This window comes from Pan paniscus, chromosome 3 (assembly GCF_029289425.2).
Source record: "Pan paniscus chromosome 3, NHGRI_mPanPan1-v2.0_pri, whole genome shotgun sequence".
Taxonomy (NCBI): Eukaryota; Metazoa; Chordata; class Mammalia; order Primates; family Hominidae; genus Pan; species Pan paniscus.
The window spans coordinates 145,973,549-145,994,303 of record NC_073252.2 but is presented as its reverse complement, the minus strand read 5'-3'; the positions used below and the strand labels follow the sequence as shown (position 1 = coordinate 145,994,303).

Here is a 20,755-nt window from a genome sequence, read left to right as displayed (position 1 = left end):
ACTGGTTAGAAAAATATGTTTAAAATTATGACAAATGGATGATAGAATGTAAGTGAAACATTTTTTTAAGTGCTTGTGATACTAATTCTTCATGAATGTTGACTACTCAATCTAAATTGATGTCTTATCCTTTTACATCTCTTTACATATTCACTCAGCTCGTAATAGATTCTGATACCATTTTGAAGCTACTTGAATTAATTTATTAGCCCCCAAGTAGCTCGGTACTTTGAATTCTGATTTTTTTCAATGCAGAAAAAGCAAAATAAAAAGGTAGGAAAAAACATAGGTAAAGCATTTTATGAACCATAAAAACTGCAGGCGTTAGTAAGCTTGTTTTGCTAATCTATGATAGAACACATGAAAATTTTTCATCTCAGGAATGTCAGATGCACACCTGATATCCAGTGTATCAAAGTTTTTCGGGACTGACATCAGAGGCTCTCATGTTCTTGAGGAAAGCAGACAGACTTCTACCCCAGTTGTCTCTTTGCTCTTCTCCAGATTTTGGATGATTTCCAAAAGCTCTGCTGCATTTAATAAGTAAATTCAGAAACTCTGGGCAGAACTCCAAAATTTGAGGTTTTGCTTAAGTTCTCTTTATTTGTGGGTTTGTTTCAACTTCTAAAAAATCTGGCTGGGAAACTGGTACAATATATTTCAGTTACAGCAATAATATATAAGTAATACTGTTTGACAAGTTGTTGTAATTTTTAGAATTTTTGATCTACCACTATCAGAAATATAAATTTGGTTAATCTTAGATGTACCAAATGGTACTGAAATATAATAGTGAAACTTATTTATTCTACCACTAGTTAACTTTTCATGTATAGGGTGATGTCCATATAAGTATCTATACTGAAAAACTAAACATTTACTTTGTACAGTTTTATAACTTAAATGCTAATCTGTGGGTGGGAAATGTAAGATATTTGAAAACTTTTCCTATCTTTTAGAAGGTTTTAAGTTAACATTAAAATTTTGGTAGAAATTGGATTTTACTATTAACATCCTGGTTATTACTGTTCTTTTTGTTTTTTTACTTTTAAAATAAAGTTTTCAGGAGAAAAAATACTATTTGTTATATAATGGATAGCATTTAACATTTAATATGAATGTCAAATATTTTAAACCACAACTAATACTGTGGCAGCCTCAGGAATTTGTGCAGTTGCTATTCGGGATTTATTTTTCCCCTCACAAAAATAGACTCAAATAAATGACAAATCAAAAGTCTCAACAATTAAACTCAAGAAGATTATTAACATAATAGTAGAAGCTAATTTGCAAGATAATCCATATCTTTTTGTAGGATAACAGGGTTTATTTGGAAACAGCAGTATGCCTGGCTTCCAGGGTTGCACACAACACTCAGCACCATCTCCAAGTGCTGATGACCAAAGTAAATAATTATTTACACCAGTTATGGGAAATTAGCAAATAAATAGGTAATTAAGAAGTGAAAGTAAGAGCAGTTTCAAAATCAGAATGTTAATATCCCAAGGTGAATTTTCATTAGGTCTTTATCACCTAGAAATAAAATTCTAGTTGATTTTCTTATTCAGTGTTAAGGCATAAACATAACTATTGGCTATAGTGGAACAAAAATGCTTAAACTCTGTCCTAAACCTGGACTTCATTTCTTAATAAAGTACTTTCACAAATGTCCTGGGACCTGCTTCTCAGCGGGTCACGGAAGCACTTGATAAGCTTACAAGTCCTGAATTTCAAAGTATTCCTTTTAAGTGAATTTTTTTAAAACATACGAAAGCTAGCCACCACATAAAAGGAAAGAAGAAAATATTGTCCTTAGTTTTCTACCTTATCAAAGATACAGATGAACATGGTTCATTCTCTTTGAAAGTTTTAAATTTTGCCTTGCGTGCAGAGCCACTGTTGTTGTTCCCCCCTCACACGCATAAACCAGTGTACGTGAATCCTAACTTGCCAATACCTCAGAGATAGGAAAATATATTTTGATGTACAGACGCTTTATGGGGTTGTGCTGGAAGGTCACGTGCCTTAGTGGTCATGAGATCCTGGTGCAAAGTGGATAGAAAGTGCTTCTTTGTATGCAGCGTCCTCCCCTTCGTAGATGGCCAGTTCCCCCGAATGTCTTTAATATCTGAACTTGAGAATGAGGATGTTGATTTCTAATTCTAGCCCCAACCTAGATTGTCTATGGCTCTTCAGTTATCCTGGAAAATCAAAATATATTTTACTATCGTGAAGTATTGGCAAGTTAGGATTCATAAACACTTGGATGACCAGCCACAAGGCAATGTGGCATTGTGGTTAAGAGGCAGGCTTTGGAAACAGACAGACCTAAGTTGAATACCACCCCTTCTCTGCCTTTTTTTATTGTGTCGATGGGCAAGTGATTCAGCCTCCAGTGTTCAGTTTCCTCATCTGTAAAATGAGAATGATATAACAGTTATGTCATAATATTGCTGTCAGGGTTAAGTGAACTAGTCTGTGCAAAGTGTGTGATAAGACACATCTGATAAATAGTTGTTCTTTGTGTATGTATGTGTACAAGTATTTGCCAGTAGACAGCTGCCATATTTATTCATAAATGCAATTAATTTAGTATCTAACCTCAAAATCAGTATATGACTTTACCTGCCAAGATGCTAAAGTTGTTTTCCATCCTGGAAATTTACATGTCTGTTTTCCTTAACACAGTTCCAAAGGATGGCCTCAAAAGCCAGGCTGCATTTGAAGAAATGAGGACAAATTACATCAAAGAACTGAGGAAGATGGTAACTAAGTGTCCCAACAATTCTGGGCAGAGCTGGCAGAGGTTCTACCAACTGACCAAGCTGCTGGACTCCATGCATGACGTGAGTAGAGCCCCTCCTTGGTTCCTAAGTGAAGGATCAGCAACCACATACACACTGCTGACCAAAGGAAACAGAGACTGAGAGTTTTCAGGGTGTCATGCTAGACCTCTGTTGACTCCATTAAGAATATCACCATGTCCAAGGGGCTGAAGAAGAGACCCAGAGCCAGGGAATGAGACATAGGGTTTATTGGGTACTTACATACAGGATGGGCCAAGAGTAGTGCCAGAAAACCACTCCCATTTATAAAAAGCATTCAGGTTATATAGCATTTTTGCCTAGCAACCTCCATGTAACCCATGACAAAGGGCCTCGATCCCCTGGACGACCTGCATTCCAAAGAATGGGCCAGGGATTCGGACGTCCTCTATAGATTAGGAGTGAATCTCCAGGTTGGCCACTCTGAGATTCCTTAGCTTAGAACTCTGAACACATATTCTTCTTAAACCATAGGGTTATTCTCAGGGTATGCTTGAGTTATTGCTGTCAGGTGCATCTGCCATACACAGGGCTTTGGGAAGAATCAGAGTAAATCATCTGGTAGAAAGCAGCAAGAGTTAAAAACTGATTAAGGAATTTTTTTTTCAAATAACCTTTGGAACAAACCTCATTTGCAGCAGAGAGTATGCCCTGGACCAGGGAAGGCCCTCAGATTTGCTACAGGTGTCAGATTGAGTTTCACATTTTTGCTTGTAATTTAGGAAATGTTTGGTTAATAAAAATGTTTGCTTTAACATTGCATAAATAGTGTCCATCTTCTACAACTGTTAATCTAATAACCCAATCTTTCAAAAACATTATTAGTGGTTCAGGGCCAGCCTGGATCATCTCAATCTTTGCCAACTTTTGAATCTTATATTCATTATTCTTCATAGGAGTCACCTTTCTTGTCTTGTGTCAATACAGAAAGGAGATTCTAAGCTTGTTTCTAATTCAATCAATTATAGATATAGCCGAGGTGGTTTTAGCAGTTTCTACAAAATATTGATTTGGATAACTTGCTTTGTATGTCATTTAAAATATGCTTCTTGTTTTATTTTGCAAGCAGCTTCTCCAATTCTGGCTCAAACGATGTTGTACGCAGTCATGCTAATTTAGTTCTTCACATTTGTGAAGTTTCCGTACTTTCTTTTGGAGAATTTATTGCCCAAGTTCATCCTGTAAGATCTGAGTAGTAAACTCTTTTTTTTTTTTTTTTTTTTTTTGAGACGGAGTCTCGCTCTGTCGCCCAGGCTGGAGTGCAGTGGCGCGATCTCGGCTCACTGCAAGCTCCGCGTCCCGGGTTCACGCCATTCTCCTGCCTCAGCCTCCCGAGTAGCTGGGACTATAGGCGCCCGCTACCACGCCCGGCTAATTTTTTGTATTTTTAGTAGAGACGGGGTTTCACCGTGTTAGCCAGGATGGTCTCGATCTCCTGACCTCGTGATCCGCCCGCCTCGGCCTCCCAAAGTGTTGGGATTACAGGCGTGAGCCACCGCGCCCGGCCCTGAGTAGTAAACTCTTAAAAATATTTTTCTATTAAGGAAAATGTTGACAGGCTTGATGACCAGTATTATAATGGTATTATTATGGAAATAATGGTCCATCTTTTAGAAATTCCATTATGCCAGCGGAATGTTATCTCTCTGTGGTAACTAATGGCATAAGGTTAATTGATAAAAGAATGTCACTTTCCAGTGTTTTACACTGAGACCCTGTGCATATCATTTACCTCTGCTTTATCTGAACTTTTCATATGACAGAAGTCAAATTCCCACAAGGCGAACTCAGTGATAAATAGTTTTGCTAATTGTCAGTGGCTTAAAGAGTGTGACTTAGTGGAAAATCTTAGAAATAAGAGATGATGGCAAGCAAGGCTTTGGGGAACACAGCAAATTATGCTCTTCATGACTCACACAAAAGGAAATGCAGGGAACTGGAGCAAAGTCTTCCCACTCCTTTTATGTTGAAACCACAGATCATCTACATGAGAACACATAGCAGATTTACTTTCGTCTGTTAATTTCGTTGAAAGGCCCTCTGAGTAGAGAATAGAATGGAGGTTTTGTGGTTCTTTCTTAAATTCTCTTATTTGTACAGTTAGGCACAAGTGGAATATCAAAATTCATGTGATTATAGATGAAACATTCTGAAACAATTTCCATGTAATGAGGCTTACAACAGAAGTTAAACCTGGTTTTTCAAAAGCCCTTTGGAATTGACTTTTCTTAAGCAGCATAGCACAATGGAAACACTAAGGCCTCACCTAGTGGTCCATGGGTCAAAACCTCCTTTGCTAGTTTTTTTTTTTCCCCCCACCAGCACAGTGCTTGGCATAGATAGGAACTCAATGAATAGTTTTTTGAACGGCTGTATCATAAATGCTGATTTTATGCAAAGTTTCCCAAAGTAAATTAGTGTCTGTGGGGGTTTCTTAATTGAGGTATAACTGATATAGAATAAACTGAACAAATTTAAAGTCCACAATTTTATAAGTTTTGACTTCTATGCACACCTGTGAAATTATCACCACAATCAAGATAGCGAATATATCTATCACCCCAAAAGTTTTCTCCAGCCTTCCTTCAATCTTTCCACCTACACTCCTTCTCCTCAATTACTTTCTATATCGCTCTGTTAATCGAGATTAGTTTGCATTTTCTGGTGTTACATATAAATGTAACGATGCAGTATGTAGTCTTTTTTGGTCTGGCTTCCTTCACTTAGCATAGTAACATTGAGATTCACTCATTCCATTTCATATATAAATAATTTGTCGTGTTTTTCTTATTGCAAAGTAGTTTCCCGTTGTATGGATTTTCCCCCAATTAATTTGCGCAGTCACCTATTGATGGTTGTTTGGGTTGTTACCAGCTTGGAGGCTATTAAAATAAAGCCATGCTGAACCTTTATGTACAAGTCTTTGTACAGACATATACTTTCTCCTTTCTTGGATGAATGCCTTGTAGTGGAATACCTGGGTAATATGGCAGGTATATTTTCATATTTTAAGAAACTGCCAAACGGTTTTCCAAAATGGTTGAACAATTTACTCTTCCCACAAGAAGCATATGAGGTTCAGATTGCTCCATACCCTTGCCAACTCTTGGCGTGGTTAGTCGGTTTACTTTCAGCCATTCTAATAGCTGCATAGTGGTAACTTACTGTGGTTTTCACTTGCGAAAAGATTGACGATGGTGAACATCTTTTCATATGCTCATTTATCTTTATATCTTCTTTGGTGAAGTGTCTGTTCAACTCTTTGGCTCATTTTTCATAATTGGATAATTTGTTTTCTGATTGCTGAGTTTTGAGAGTTCTTTATATTTTCTGGATACAAATCCAGATATATGACTGTAAGTATTTTCTCCCAGCGTGGCTGATCTTTTCATTCTCTTAGCAATGTCTTTTGAAGAGCAGGAGTTTGTAATTTTAACGAAGTCCAGTTGATGATTGTTTTCTGTATGGGTGGTGCTTTCAGGGCTGTATCTGAGAAGCCCTAGTGTAAGCCAGTGTCATGGAACTTTTCTCTATGTTTCCTTCTAGCATTACTATCCTTCACTGATAGCCTGTGTCTTTTTTCATGGTCTTTATTTTGAGTACTTTTGGTTGTTTCAAATGGAAGGGTAGTTTCAGTTCATCTCACTCCACCTTGGCTGGAAGAAGAATACCACTTCTTTAGAATCATTAGAATCATTTTAATTCTAAAAGCTTTATTTTGAAATATCAAAAATGTTTGATCTTAAAGGGGGCCTGACAGAAGCATCTTGAATACTCTATTTATATTCCTATTCCAAACAGAACATTGAAAAATGCGTTGTAAGTCTAGAGGGACCTTTCTAACATTCACACTTACTCAGACTTGAGACTGCCTACAGCTTTTTCATTAGAGTAAATTAGTGAATCAACAGTTGTGGAATTTTCTTCAAGGGAACAAAGAACTACACAATACTCAGAGCCTAGTTCTGATCGCCTTGTGGAAAAAAGAGCATTTGTTTCTAAGGGCCACACACATAAGAACCTTTGACTGTAGATCAAAGTTCTGCTTAAACCATGTGTGTAGTATGCCAGCTCTCAGGACACATCCACGCCGCTCTCGGGACACACGTGGATTTCTTCCACATGGTACACATATGTGCTGGAAGAATGGTCCCAAGGTGGGTGAAAGGAACATTCTCTGAAAGAACAGGTTGATAGTTGAGTGTTTGAATCAGTTAACAACTTTAATGAATCATAAGCCCTCTGAATGTCAATCTTTCCCCAAAAAAATATTTCAAACAAAGCAGCTGTGGTAAGGATACTAGGAGTAGATGTATTTTTGCATTGTAAATGTTTAGGTGTCATATGTAAAGCATATAGAATCCTTACTCTACTAGAAAGAATTGACAATAATAATTTTTTAGCTCTTACTAAGGATAGCAATTTCCTATGAGGGAAAGAAGCTTATTTCTAATGAATTTATTGCTAACTTCTGTTCATTCTTAGAGAGATCAAGGACTGTTTATGTTATGGTCATTGTGTAGAACAGTAAGTAACAAAGATGATATTAATAGTACCTCGATGCAAAAATTGCCCTTTTCCTATTAAACATATGTTGTAATTTTATGTCAGTATACACACTTAGTAAAAATGCGCCTCCTGCCTAGCAGTATAGACAGTGCTGCAGAGGATAACAATAAATAAGATACCAACCTGACCCCTGATAAATAGTGTGCATAGTGTGCCAGCCCTCAGGACACATGCACACAACTTTCGGGACATACGTGGATTTCTTCCACATGGTATGCATATGTGTTGGTAGAATGGTAAATAAGCTTAGTTTACAGAGGCGACTGGAGCATAATGCAAGGTAGAAAGTAATCAGGTGTTCACACCAGTTCCCTGGATGGTGGGACCCTTGAGAGCATGTATGTTTATATACTGATCTGTTGGTGAGCCCTTGCCACATTCCCAGGACCAGTGGGCCAATGCAAACAGAAAGTCTGTCCTTAGTAATCGATAGAGGACGATATTCATCTCATTCAACAAATACTTGCGTGTCTAAAAGTGCCAGGCAGTGTCATAGGAGGGAGACACCCCCAGACAGGGCAGCCAGACAGCACCTGGAGGTCACAGGGCAGCATGCTGGGACCTCCGAGGAGGTGGAGTTGTGGGCTCACTGACATTTATTCTACATTGGTACCAAGCCTTGTGAAGAACGTGGAGGAGCTGTGCTGGGCAGGAGTCATGGAAAACTTCCAAGGGGGCATCAGAGGATTCTTATTTAATGGAAGAAGAAACAGCCCCACAGAATGATTTCTTAAGGTTCCTAGATAGCTGGTGGCAGCCAGAACTTCCTTGACTCAATGCTGAGTGCTCCGGACACTACCATTATGAGGAGAGAACACTTGTGGCTGATAGCAGCTGCTCGTTTTTAGGCTGGGCTGCATTTCAGAGATCAGAAAACCATCATATAGGAATGTTAGGGACAGCTGCACCACCCTCTGGCGCTCCAGATTTGTTTGCATCTTCCCTGGCACGTTCTGGAATTCATCGTTTCTGTGAGGTGCAGGGTTACATCTTGAAGGCAGTCAACCTTGTTTTGTATTAAAACATCATGTGTGTGTAGCAGATCCCAAAACAAAATGTTAGTTGGCCTCAATATGAGCTGAGCAGGCCTTGGCTTGGAGGCGTTTGCTTCTGTGTACGACCATTAGACCTGGATAAGAACCTACCCCTGGAGTGGGTGGGGGTCAGTGTGTCACTCAGATGCTCTTCTCTGCACGACAGAAGGAAGGCCTCTGAGGATCCCATTGCTGAATAGCTGCTTTCTGTGTCTCCAGGGGCCATGCTAGAAGCTGACGTGTCTCTTCTCTAGCCAGGCTCTGGGAGCCATGGCTTCCCTGCTCCAAGAGGGGCAAGGTGGGTAGTGTGAGGAACAGAAATCTGGTGGTACAGAAAATACTACATGTACACACTGGAGAGATGTCATTCTTTAGGTCAAAAGGACGTTAAGTATCATTGACATGGCTGGGTGCAGTGGCTCCCACCTGTAATCCCAGTACTTTGGGAGGTGGAGGTGGGCAGATCACTTGAGGTGAGGAGTTAGAGACCAGCCCAGCCAACATGGTGAAACCCCATCTCTACTAAAAATACACAATTAGCCGGGTGTGGTGATGCGTGCCTGTAGTACCAGCTACTTGGGAGGCTGAGGTGAGAAGATTGTTTGAGCCCAGGAGGCAGAGGCTGCAGTGAGACAAGATTGCACCACTGCACTCCAGCCTGGATGACAGAGCAATACCTGTCTCAAATAAAAAAACAAAAAACAAAAAACAGTCAGTGACACAATAACCACAAATGAGATACTGCTACAAGCAGTGGAGACTGTTCACAAATTATTATTATTTTTATTTTTTATTTTACTTTAAGTTCTGGGATACATGTGCAGAATGTGCTGGTTTGTTATGTAGGTATACATGTGCCATGGTGGTTTGCTACACCTATCAACCCGTGATCTAGGTTTTAAGCCCCACATGCATTAGGTGTTTGTCCTAATGCTCTCCCTCCCCTTGTCCCTGACCTCCCAATAGGCCCCGGTTTGTGTTGTGCCCCTCCCTGTGTCCATGTGTTTTTATTGTTCACCTCCCACTTATGAGTGAGAACATGTAGTGTTTGCTTTTCTGTTCCTGTATTAGTTTGCTGAGAATGATGGCTTCCAGCTTCGTCCATGTCCCTGCAAAGGACATGAACTCATCCTTTTTTATAGCTGTGTAGTATTCGATGGTGTTTATGTGCCACATTTTCTTTACCCAGCCTATCAATGATGGGCATTTGGGTTGGTTCCAAGTCTTTGCTATCGTAAATAGTGTTGCAATAAATATACGTGTGCATGCATCTTTATAGTAGAATGATTTATAATCCTTTGGGTATATACCCAGTAATGGGACTGCTGAGTCAAATGGTATTTCTGGTTCTAGATTCTTGAGGAATCACCACACTGTCTTCCACAATGGTTGAACTAAATTACATTCCCACCAACAGTGTAAAAGCATTCCTATTTCTCCACAGCCTCACCAGCATTTATTGTTTCTTGACTTTTTAATAATTGCCATTCTGACTGGCGTGAGATGGTATCTCATCATGGTTTTTATTTGCATTTCTCTAATGAGCAGTGATGATGAGCTTTTTTTCATGTTTGCTGGCTGCATAAATGTCTTTTGAGAAGGGTCTTTGCCCACTTTTTGATGGGGTTTTTGGTTTTTTTTCTTGTAAATTTGTTTAAGTTCCTTGTAGATTCTGGATATTAGACCTTTGTCAGATGGGTAGATTGCAAAAATTTTCTCCCATTCTGTAGGTCACCTGTTCAGTCTGATAATAGTTTCTATTGATGTGCAGAAGCTCTTTACCGTGATTAAATCTCATTTGTCAATTTTGGCTTTTGTTGCCATTGCTTTAGGTGTTTTACTCATGAAATCTTTGCCCATGCCTATGTCCTGCATGGTATTGCCTAGGTTTTCTCCTAGGGTTTTTATGGTTTTAGGTTTTACGTTTAAAGTCTTTAATCCATCTTGAGTTGATTTTTGTATAAGGTGTAAGGAAGGGGTCCAGTTTCAGTTTGCTGCATATGCCTAGCCAGTTTTCCTAGCACCATTTACTAAATAGGGAATCCTTTCCCCATTGCTTGTTTTTGTCAGGTTGGTCAAAAGATGGTTGTAGATGTGCAGTGTTATTTCTGAGGTTTCTGTTCCATTGGTCTATATATCTGTTTTGGTACAGTACCATGCTGTTTTGGTTACTGTAGCCTTGTAGTATAGTTTGAATTCAGGCAGCATAATGCCTCCAACTTTTTTCTTTTTTCTTAGTATTGTCTTGGCTATATGGGCTCTTTTTTGGTTCCATATGAAATTTAAATTAGTTTTTTCTAATTCTGCAAAGACAGTCAATGGTAGCTTAATGGGAATAACACTGAATCTATAAATTATTTTGGGGAGTATGGCCATTTTCACAATATTGGTTCTTCCTATCCATGAGCATGGAATGTTTTTCCGTTTGTTTGTGTCCTCTCTTATTTCCTTGAGCAGTGGTTTGTAGTTCTCCTTGAAGATGTCCTTCACATCCCTTGTAAGATGTATTCCTAGGTATTTTATTCTCTTTGTAGCAGTTGTAAATGGGAGTTCATTCATGATTTGGCTCTTTGCTTGCCTATTGTTGGTGTATGGCAATGCTTGTGATTTTTGCACATTGATTTTATATCCTGAGACTTTGCTGAAGTTGCTTATCAGTTTAAGGAGATTTTGGCTGAGATGATGGGGTTTTCTAAATATAGAATCATGTCATCTGCAAACAGTGACAATTTGACTTCCTCACTTCCTATTTGAATACCCTTTATATCTTTCTCTTGCCAGAACTTCCAGTACTATGTAGAATAGGAGTGGTGAGAGAGGGCATCCTTGTCTTCTGCCAGTTTTCAAAGGGAATCCTTCCAGCTTTTGCCCATTCAGTATAATATTGGCTGTGGGTTTGTCATAAATAGTTCTTATTATTTTGAGATATGTTCCATCAATACCTAGTTTATTGAGAGTTTTTAACATGAAGGGATGTTGAATTTTATCGAAGGCCTTTTCTGCATCTGTTGAGATAATCATGTGGTTTTTGTCTTTGGTTCTGTTTATGTGATGGATTATGTTTATTGATTTGTGTATGTCGAACCAGCCTTGCATCCCAGGGATGAAGCCAACTTGATCGTGGTGGATAAGCTTTTTGATGTACTGCTGGATTAAGTTTGCTAGTATTTTATTGAGGATTTTCACATCGATGTTCCTCAGGGATATTGGCCTGAAGTTTTCTTTTTTTGTTGTGTCTCTGCCAGGTTTTGGTATGAGGATGATGCTGGCCTCATAAAAATGAGTTACAGAGGATTCCCTCTTTTTCTATTGTTTGAAATAGTTTCAGAAGGAATGGTACTAGCTCCTCTTTGTACCTCCCGTAGAATTCGGCTGTGAATCCATCTAGTCCTGGGCTTTTTTTGGTTGGTAGGCTATTAATTACTGCCTCAATTTCAGAACTAGTTATTGGTCTATTCAGGGATTCAATATAGTCTTGAGAAGGTATGTGTGTCCAGGAATGTATCCATTTCTTCTAGATTTTCTAGTTTATTTGTATAGAGGTGTTTATAGTATTCTCTGATGGTAGTTTGTATTTTTGTGGGATAAGTGGTGATATCCCCTTTATTAATTTTTATTCACACATTATTTTGAGAGAGTCATAGTTCATATAATTAGTGGGTGCTTTTGCATCTCGCTGTGGTCCTGGTAATTTCCCTCAGGATCACACTAGAGGGGACTTAGAGGGAGACACAAACCTACTTTAAACCTCATATGGAAGAATGGAAGCTGCACATTTGGCTATGTCCACCATTTACTTGGATAGCCCACTCACTTCATATTTTATTCTGTCTTATATCTTTCCACTCAGGCAAAGTTTCTCCTCAGGAAATGTTCTGAGGCCAAAATAGGAGCCTGCCATGGAAATGAGACCACTGCGGACAACAGAAAGAGTGTGGCCTCTGGAGCTAGGTTGCCCTTTCTTTCAGCCATCTTGGTGCTTTACTTCAGTTTTTGGCTTTTGGTTTCTTCAACTGTAAGACAGTAATAATACCCATCTTGTAGGAAGTTTGGGGAAGTGAATGAAATAACACAAGAACCAAGACATCTACCACATAACAGGCACTGAACAAATGTTCACCCTCTCTTCCTGTTGCTCAGGTGACAATGAAATAAGGCTACTTGCTTCTATGTCTGTAATAAAGTACCCAGAGCTGGTAGTACCATGAATGTGTATGCAAGAGACATCGAGAGATCGAGATTCAAAGCCACATTCTCTCTCACCAAGCTAAACTATTTATTATAATTGTTAGCGGTGTTATGCTGTTTTCTTCTTTGACAAGGCCATGACTAAGAAGGCTCTAAGTAAAGGAAGAATCATTTATTCCATAGTCAGCTAACTGGTAGCAAAGCCTTCTCTTCCAAGACACCAAGGGAGAGGGGAGGACATAAATTATGCAAAAAAAAAACCAAAACAAAACAAACAAAAACACACACACACAAAAAAAAACAAACAAATCTCACTCTTTTTGAAAAGGACATCTTCATAGGTGTAAAGATTTCAAATTAAATGAATAACTGACATGGGAGATCTTACTCATGGCCTAGTGGGTAATGGAACAATTGCTAAGGGCTTACATTATCTCTATAATGATTACTAAGGGCTTACAGTGAGAGGTGGCGGAGCCAAGTTTGAATTCCTAAAGTAGATAAGAGCTGGCATTTACATTTACAAATTTCTTCTTTCACAAGGATAGCCTAGTTCAGAATACATTGCTCTGGCTGACTTGTGCCAATGGGTGCTTATTTTCATATAAAGCATCTTTATATTTGTATAATTGGGAAAATGCAACAAATATAATTAAAAATGGGTGGTAAATAGGAAATAATAGGTGAAAATGTGATTTCAGTGTGAAGGAAAAGCATGGCCTAGATGCCTTGAGGTGTGGTATGGGGAGGTCTGGACAAGCCAAGGACTGGTGTTTGTTACATGCCTGCAGCTGGGGCCGTGGAGTCCAACTGGAATATGTAACTCCGCGTAGAGATAGAAAGGGCATCCTTATGTGTTCCTTCTTCGGTCACCACATTAATGGTTTAAGGGCAGCATCAATCAGTGGCCATGGTTGTATCTCTCGAAGCTCCCCTAGGGTTTGGAATAGGTTCATAGAGCGAGAGGCAGCAGAATTGCTCAGTGACTGTTTCTCCCAAACTTGTTGGAAAGAGGCTTTTCATAACCAGAACACTACATTAAAAAAGAGATTTTTCAGTGTCCAGTTGTTATTCACTCTGTGAAACGAGCCATCTCTGTCAGTTACCCTTCTAAACAGCCTCTATGGGTACGTGCAAAGAAAGGGCTACTGAGTGGCCCTGCTTCCCGGAGGGAGGGCCTGGCTTTTGGGCCGTGAGTCTACTGGCAGGGGAGGCACACGTGGTAGCCTCTACCATGCCAGGCACAGCACAGGCACTATGGATACAACAACCACATGAGAGACCTGGGGCCTGTGTCCTCTGTGAGGACAGAGCTTGCAGTCTGATGGGGAATATAGACACGTAAACTGGATTGAAAACCCGGCATGAAAGGTGGTGTGATACGGAGTGTCAGGACCATGGGTGGAGTATCTGGAAAGGGAAGTGGCAGGGTAGAGAAGGGGCCATGGCATGAGGCCAGGGAAAAGACTGCTTAGCTGCGACCCAAAAGTCAAGTCGGGGTTTGCCACATAGATGGAAGCTATCCTGAGCCAAAGGAGTTAACATCCCAAGGGAGGGAGAAGCATGCTGATTTTGAGAAATAGAGAATGTCCTTGTATCCAAGAGAGCCATGGGAGGAATGAAGAGAATGAGGAGGGAGACAGTGATGGAATCCATAAGCCAGGTCTAGGAAGCTGTTGAGGCATTTTCACCACATCTGTAGAGAATCTGGAGCTGATCTGTCCAACGCCATTTCCACCGTCGTGTGGGGCTCTTTACATTTAAATTAAGTAAAATGGAAAAGGAGTCTCCTGAACACACTAGCTGCATTTCAGGTGCCCCACAGCCACATGTGGCTAGTTGCCACCATTGTGTTTATAATGACAACAGAAAGCTGTGCAGAAGGTTGTGCTGAATGGTGCTGTCTGACAGATTCTAGAGGATCCAGGAGGGGCAGGAGGCAGCGTCCCAGTTGGGATGCTGGTGCTGTGGTTCAGGTGAGAGCTGGTGGAGCCAAGTTGGGGCAGGAGCACCAAGAGAGGTTCAGGTGGTGGAATGATGACTCCTGGTGATGAAAGGGATGGGGAGGTTGAGAGAGGAGAGAGCAAGTCAAAGAGAACTCCCCAGAGTTGGAAGTAGATAGCTGGGCAAGGTAGCACCTGCCCAGAGGAGGGGGCTCAGGGCCAGGAGATCTGGGAGGGGGGATGAAGAGCTTGTTTAGGACGTACAGGATTTGAAAGACCTTTAGGACATTCTGGAGGAAATAGCAGATAGACACTGAGTTCTGTGGATCAAGGTGAGGAAGGCAGCCTGCTGCTGCAGATGTGGGAGGCGGCAGCATGTTGAGTGGTCACTGAAGCTGGGAGTGGATGGAACTGCCCAGCTGTTGGTGCAGCTCGAGAAGAGGGCACAGAACAGAAGGGGGTCCAGAGGAAACACTGTGGTCAAATGGGGAGGTGGCTGCAAAAAGTCTGGGAAAGCGCTGCTGCTAAAGGAAGAAAAGGAGGCAGAATGGGGACATTCAGGACAAGCCAGAAAAGAGAGTGTGTGCCCCATTTTGCCAACGAGGGGCCTGAGGGGAAGAAGCTGCAGAAAGGTCAGTTAGCAAATGGCCTGAACAACTTTCAGTAGCCATAGCAACTGGGAGGTGGTTGTGAAGAATAGTGGATCGACTCAAGGCATGGTAATGCTCACGGGGTTTCCAGTATCTATATTAGAAGCCACAAAGCGAACAGGGACAGCAGTCCATTTTTTTTTTTAATATTGAGAGTTGTCCAGCAAAGCTCCTTAGTAAAATTGCCTTAATAAATAGAAGAGAATGATGGCTCTTTCTGTTATATGGTGGGATGTATGTAAGTGAGCAGTTCGAATGTGGTTGAGAGAATATACAATGTCTTTGTGTTTATATGTTTAAGCCTGGCTAAGAAATCCCATCAGCTTAACAAGCCTATCTTTGTAAATAATCCCGAAACTCTATTCCAGACCATGGCTGGCTTTATTATGTACTGTATGCATATATGTGTATATATGTGAGGATGTGTATATATCACACATGTGAAGAGTTCAGCATCAAAGGCAGCTATGAGGCTTCTGAGCTGATCTTGTTTTTTAAGTCATGATTTAGTTCAATGATGCAGGTCCTGAGCCCTTCCTCTCCCATCACTTTCACATTACACCTTAATTATGATGGTTCATTTCCACTTGCAGCCACAGAACCTCTGTCTTCTTCAGTCTTTCGTGCTTGATCATAGCTTTCGTGGCTGACTTAATGCAAAACCTGGGTAATATACTTACCTCTTTCAAGAAGGTTAATGTTTTCCCAGCGGCTGGTTTTTAGACAATTCATAGTGCTTACCAACTGTTGGTCAACAGCCAGGCAACATTCTAAGATGCAATTGTACTATGTTTTACAGAAATGAGGAGGGGGAATGTCCATATAGGAGTTTATGCTTTTTTATTATTTTATTTTTAATTGTAAAATACACAAGCATAAAATGTACCATGTTAACCGTTTTTCAGTGTACAGTGTGAGTGTTAAGTACATTCACATTGTGCAACCAATTTCCAGAGCTCTTTGTCATGCAAAACTAAAACTCCCCCTTCCCCTCTTTCTGTCTCTATGAATTTGACTACTGGGAGTAGCTCATGTGAGGAGACATACAGTATTTGTCTTTTTATGACTGGCTCATTTCACTTAGCATAATGTCCTCCAAGTTCCTCCACGTTGCAGCAGATGTCAGAGTTACTCCCTTTATAAGGCTGAATAATATTTCATTGTATGTATACACCACATTGTGTTTGCCTACTAATCTGTCAAGAGACATTTGGGTTGCCACCTTTTGGCTATTGTGAATAGTGCTGCTATGAACATGGATGTATAAATATCTCTTTGAGACTCTGCTTTCAATTCTTTTAGGAATATTCCCAGAAACTGGATTGCTGGATCATATAATTCTGCATTTATTTTTTTGAGGAAACACCGAACTTTTCCACAGCAGATACACCATTTTTCATTGCTAACAACAGCGAACAAGGATTCTAATTTCTCCACATCCTTGTGAACACTTGTTATTTTCTGGGATTTCTTTTTAGTGCTCATCTTCATGCTTGTGAAGTGGTAACTCATTGTAGTTTTGATTTGCATTTCCCTGATTAGTGATGTTGAATACCTTTCCAGGCGCTAATGGCCATTTGTAAGTCTTCTTTGAAGAAATGTCTTTCAAGTCTTTGCCCCATTTTTTAATCAATTTTTTTGTTGTTGTTGAGCTGTAGGAGTTCTTTATATATTCTGTACATTGGCCCCTTATCCAATCTATGATTTGCAAATATTTTCTCCCATTCTCTGTTTTTGTTTGTTTTCACTTCGTTTGTTTTGGTGCCAAGATCGTCTTTCTCTTATGAATTTATAATGACAACAGAAAATAGTCTGTTTCTTTTAATCCTTAACTGGCAAAAATTAAAAGCTGTGTTTGATCTCAGTTTATTTAAAGAAGGGAAAAAAGTATTTTTCTTATGATCACCAGCTCCTCTTGCTTCATCATTGAAATTTCACAGGTTACAAACCCATAGAACATGTGCCTGTGTTCACAGCTAGTTTTGAAGACTTACAAGCAAGTAATTTTCTGTAAGAACACTGCAGAAAAACTAGGATCTTGCCTCATTATGGGAGGAAATCAGGCATTCCATTCCCACCTGACTGCGAGATTTGTGCTGCCACAGGGTGATCTTTCTGGAAAAAACAAAAATTTTAGGGAGAAAAAAACCACTGAAGGTCCTACAGGCTATGTTTCTAGAAGATCACATCTAAATCAAACCTGACACACAGGAATCTTTTCCTGATCTGAAATATATCTAGGGGAGATTTTGGGAAACTATCTTATTGTCTAACACCTGTGTCAATAAATCCCCCGCTCCTATGCAGCTCAAATCCCTCTTCTTACAATATAATAATAACTGTGTAATACCTGGGATTTACATAGTGTCTTTCTTTCTAAGTCCTGTCATTAAATCCTTCTAATGTTTCCATGAGGCGAGGATGAGTAAATATTACTATTTAAACTTAATCACCCTCCTGTCTTAATTCCTTTCTCTATAAAAAGAAAATAATAGTAATGCTTACTTGGATTATTTTTATCCTTTTTATAGAGAAAGGAATTAAGATGGGGTGATTAAATGCATTTTCACGGGCTCATAAATGAGGCAGGAGGGAAAGAAGCATCTGAGGGAGCCATCAGGTGGCTCCTGTGGGTGGCAGCCCAGCCCTCCACCTGGGTAGCTCCATTGCTGATAGGTTAGGTGTCACTCTGGGCTTATCCATAAAGTGGGCATCTCCAGGGCCAAGTGTCATGGGGGTGTGGCCTTGCAGTCCCACTCTTGGCATAATACTCTGCTGCTCCCATCTGGAAATTCTTAATAAACTTTGAACGAGGGACCCCTTATGTTCATTTTGCACAGGGCCCCACCAATTACGCAGTTACGCAGCCTGGCCTAGGCATAATATAATCTGTTTAAGATTGTGTTTGTCAGAATTCAGCCTGCAGTACAGCTTGCAATGGGTAGAACACCTTGCAGGTGTGGCCAAGGAAGAAGATAGCAGAGATAGGAAAGACAAGAAGTTTGGGTGGAGCAGTACATAAGAATTCAGGCAGACAAGGGACTCACTGATATGCTATAAAAAAGGAACTTTTAAACCCAGGGCCTAATTTGATACAAAAAGGAAATAGTGAAGGAATTTCATAAGGAGTGAGACACTCTTAAGCAATAGAGAAGTGTTATTGTCAGTGTCATTATAAAATAGAGGAGATAGTTTTAAATGATTGATATTTAAAAGGCCAGGAAGATGCCAATTGACCAATTAAGTTTATCAAGGTCATAAAGGGACTAGAAAGTGTATGTGGGTTAAACTGCAGACAGTCAATCCTCATCATTCTCAGATTTTGTATTTACAACTTCACCTACTCACTAAAATGTATTTGTAGCCCTAAAATCAATGCTCAGGGCACTTTTGCAGGCATTCCCAGATGTGCAGAGCAGTGAAAAATGCCTGTCACCAATGTGCATGTTCCTGGCAAGGTCAAACAAGGTGACTCTGCTCTCGTTTCAGCTCTAATGCCGTAAATACTCATCCTTTTTGAGGTCTACTGCATGCCATGTTTTTTTTTTTGCATTTTTGTGCATTTTGTTGGTGAGTCTACTGTTGAGATGGCCCACAAGCATAGAGTCCCAGTGCTGTCTATGTTCCTAAGTGCAAGAAAACTATGACATGGCTTATGGAGAAAATATGTGTGTTAAAGAAGCATCCTTCAGGCCTGAGTTACAGTGCTATTGGCCATGAGTTCAATGTTAGGGAATTGGCAGTATACATTAAATAAGATGTCTTTAAACAGAAACATGCATAAAACAAGGTTATATATTGGTCATTTGTTGAAAAAGTTGCGACCAGCAATGTAACCGTAATAGGTTATTGCCTGATGCACACAGCAAGTCAATACACCAAGACACTGGGTTGCAGCAGAGAGGTTTAATCAGAGTCACACCAAAAGAGGAGATGGGAGGAAACCTCAAATCCATCTCCCCAGGAGTTTGGGGCAGGGGTTTTTAAGGCCTTGGGAGTGGGAGGAAGTGTGGAGGTCATTGATTGGTCGAAGAGTACAGGGGGACGTCGCTGAACAGGGAGATGAAGAAGCCATATTCTCATGCTGATCCTGTTCCTCTGTGGGAGTCTTCAAACCGGTTGCTGGAATTCAGGGTCTGAAAAACATCTTAAGCCAGGGGTGTCCAGTCTTTTGGCTTCCCTGGGCCACATTGGAAGAAGAATTGTCTTGGGCTGCACATAAAATACACTAACACTAGCGACAGCTGATGAGCTTAAAAAAAAAAAAAAAAAAAACGCAAAAAAGTCTCATCATGTTTTAAGAAAGTTTACGAATTTGTGTTGGGCCGCATTCAAAGCCGTCCTGGGCCACATACAGCCCGTGGGCCATGGGTTGGACAGGCTTGTCTTAAGCGATCCTTAAACAAAAGCCTTTGATTCTAGTGTCAAGAGATCCTGTCTGTATGGTCAGTATCTAGTGCTATGTGACTTTTAGCAAGTAGGAAGTGGGCCAAAGTGCAGCACGATTAATACTTAATTATAACTATATTTCTTTCCAGAACCTGGCGTGCAATTCTTGTCAACCCTACAGGGGCAGCTCAGCAGCCTGTGGGAACCTAACCCTGTATTTCCCCTAGGAGCAATTGTTCAGTATTCATTAAATCAGTGTTCAGGTGACTTTGTAAGACATAGTTAGCTACCATGCATATCGAGGATCGACTGTGAATATATGTAACACCCAGGAAATGCAGGCTTAAAGGGAAATGACTCCTGAAGGAACAGCCAAAAATGTGAGACATGTATGACAGAGGTTGTCTATTTGAATGACAAATTCTGGAACCTTTAAGTTGCATGATGTCTTCGGTTACCTAGCCCTATGCCCATAGGTGCTAGGATTCTTTCTAAGGCGTTTCCTAAAGGCTAGAAGAATCTGTATGGTAACAGGAAAGCCAGATCTAAGTACCACCATATCACTTAATTTGGAGACCTCTTTTCCCCAACGTTTTAGTAGTTTTGAAAACTACTAAATCCTAAATAAGATGGAGACATTGTATACTTGATTTATATATTTTAACAAACAAAACCTGTTCGTTCAAAAGCTGTTATTGAATCTGTGAGATGCCTTCCAATCCATGGGTCAGCGAACTTCTGTAGTGGGCCACGTAGTAACTAGTTTAGGCTCTGTGGGCCACACAGTCTTGGTTACAGCTACTCAGCTGTGCCACTGTAGCATGACAGCAGTCACAGGATATATGTGAATGAATGAATGAGTGTGGCCGCATTCTAAACAATTTCATAACATATGAACATGTCACAAAATATTATTCTTTGGATTTTTTTTCAGTCATTTAAAAGTATAAAAAACACAAACATGGAAAAAACTTAAAAGCATGAGGCCAGATTTGACCTGCAACTGTAGTTTGCCAGACCGTTTGCTTTTTGTGGCATCATAGAATCAAGAGAAGAGAACAGTCCTTATCTATTGCCTTGAGACACCTTGATCTCACCTGTTCTTACCTAAGGCTGCCTCTGGCCACTAGGGTCTGCCCCTTATTGCTTGGTGTTCC

General features: G+C 40.2%; 1 protein-coding gene across 3 annotated transcripts in view; it reads left to right on the top strand.

The window, feature by feature from the left end:
• Positions 1–20,755, top strand: part of NR3C2 (nuclear receptor subfamily 3 group C member 2) — a 366,145-nt gene that overhangs the window by 327,732 nt on the left and 17,658 nt on the right. For all 3 annotated transcript variants that reach the window (XM_034959228.3, XM_034959227.3, XM_003815857.5), the window contains exon 8: positions 2,689–2,846. In XM_034959228.3, the coding sequence (XP_034815119.1) occupies positions 2,689–2,846 (158 nt within the window). The remainder of the gene's footprint in view (positions 1–2,688; positions 2,847–20,755) is intronic.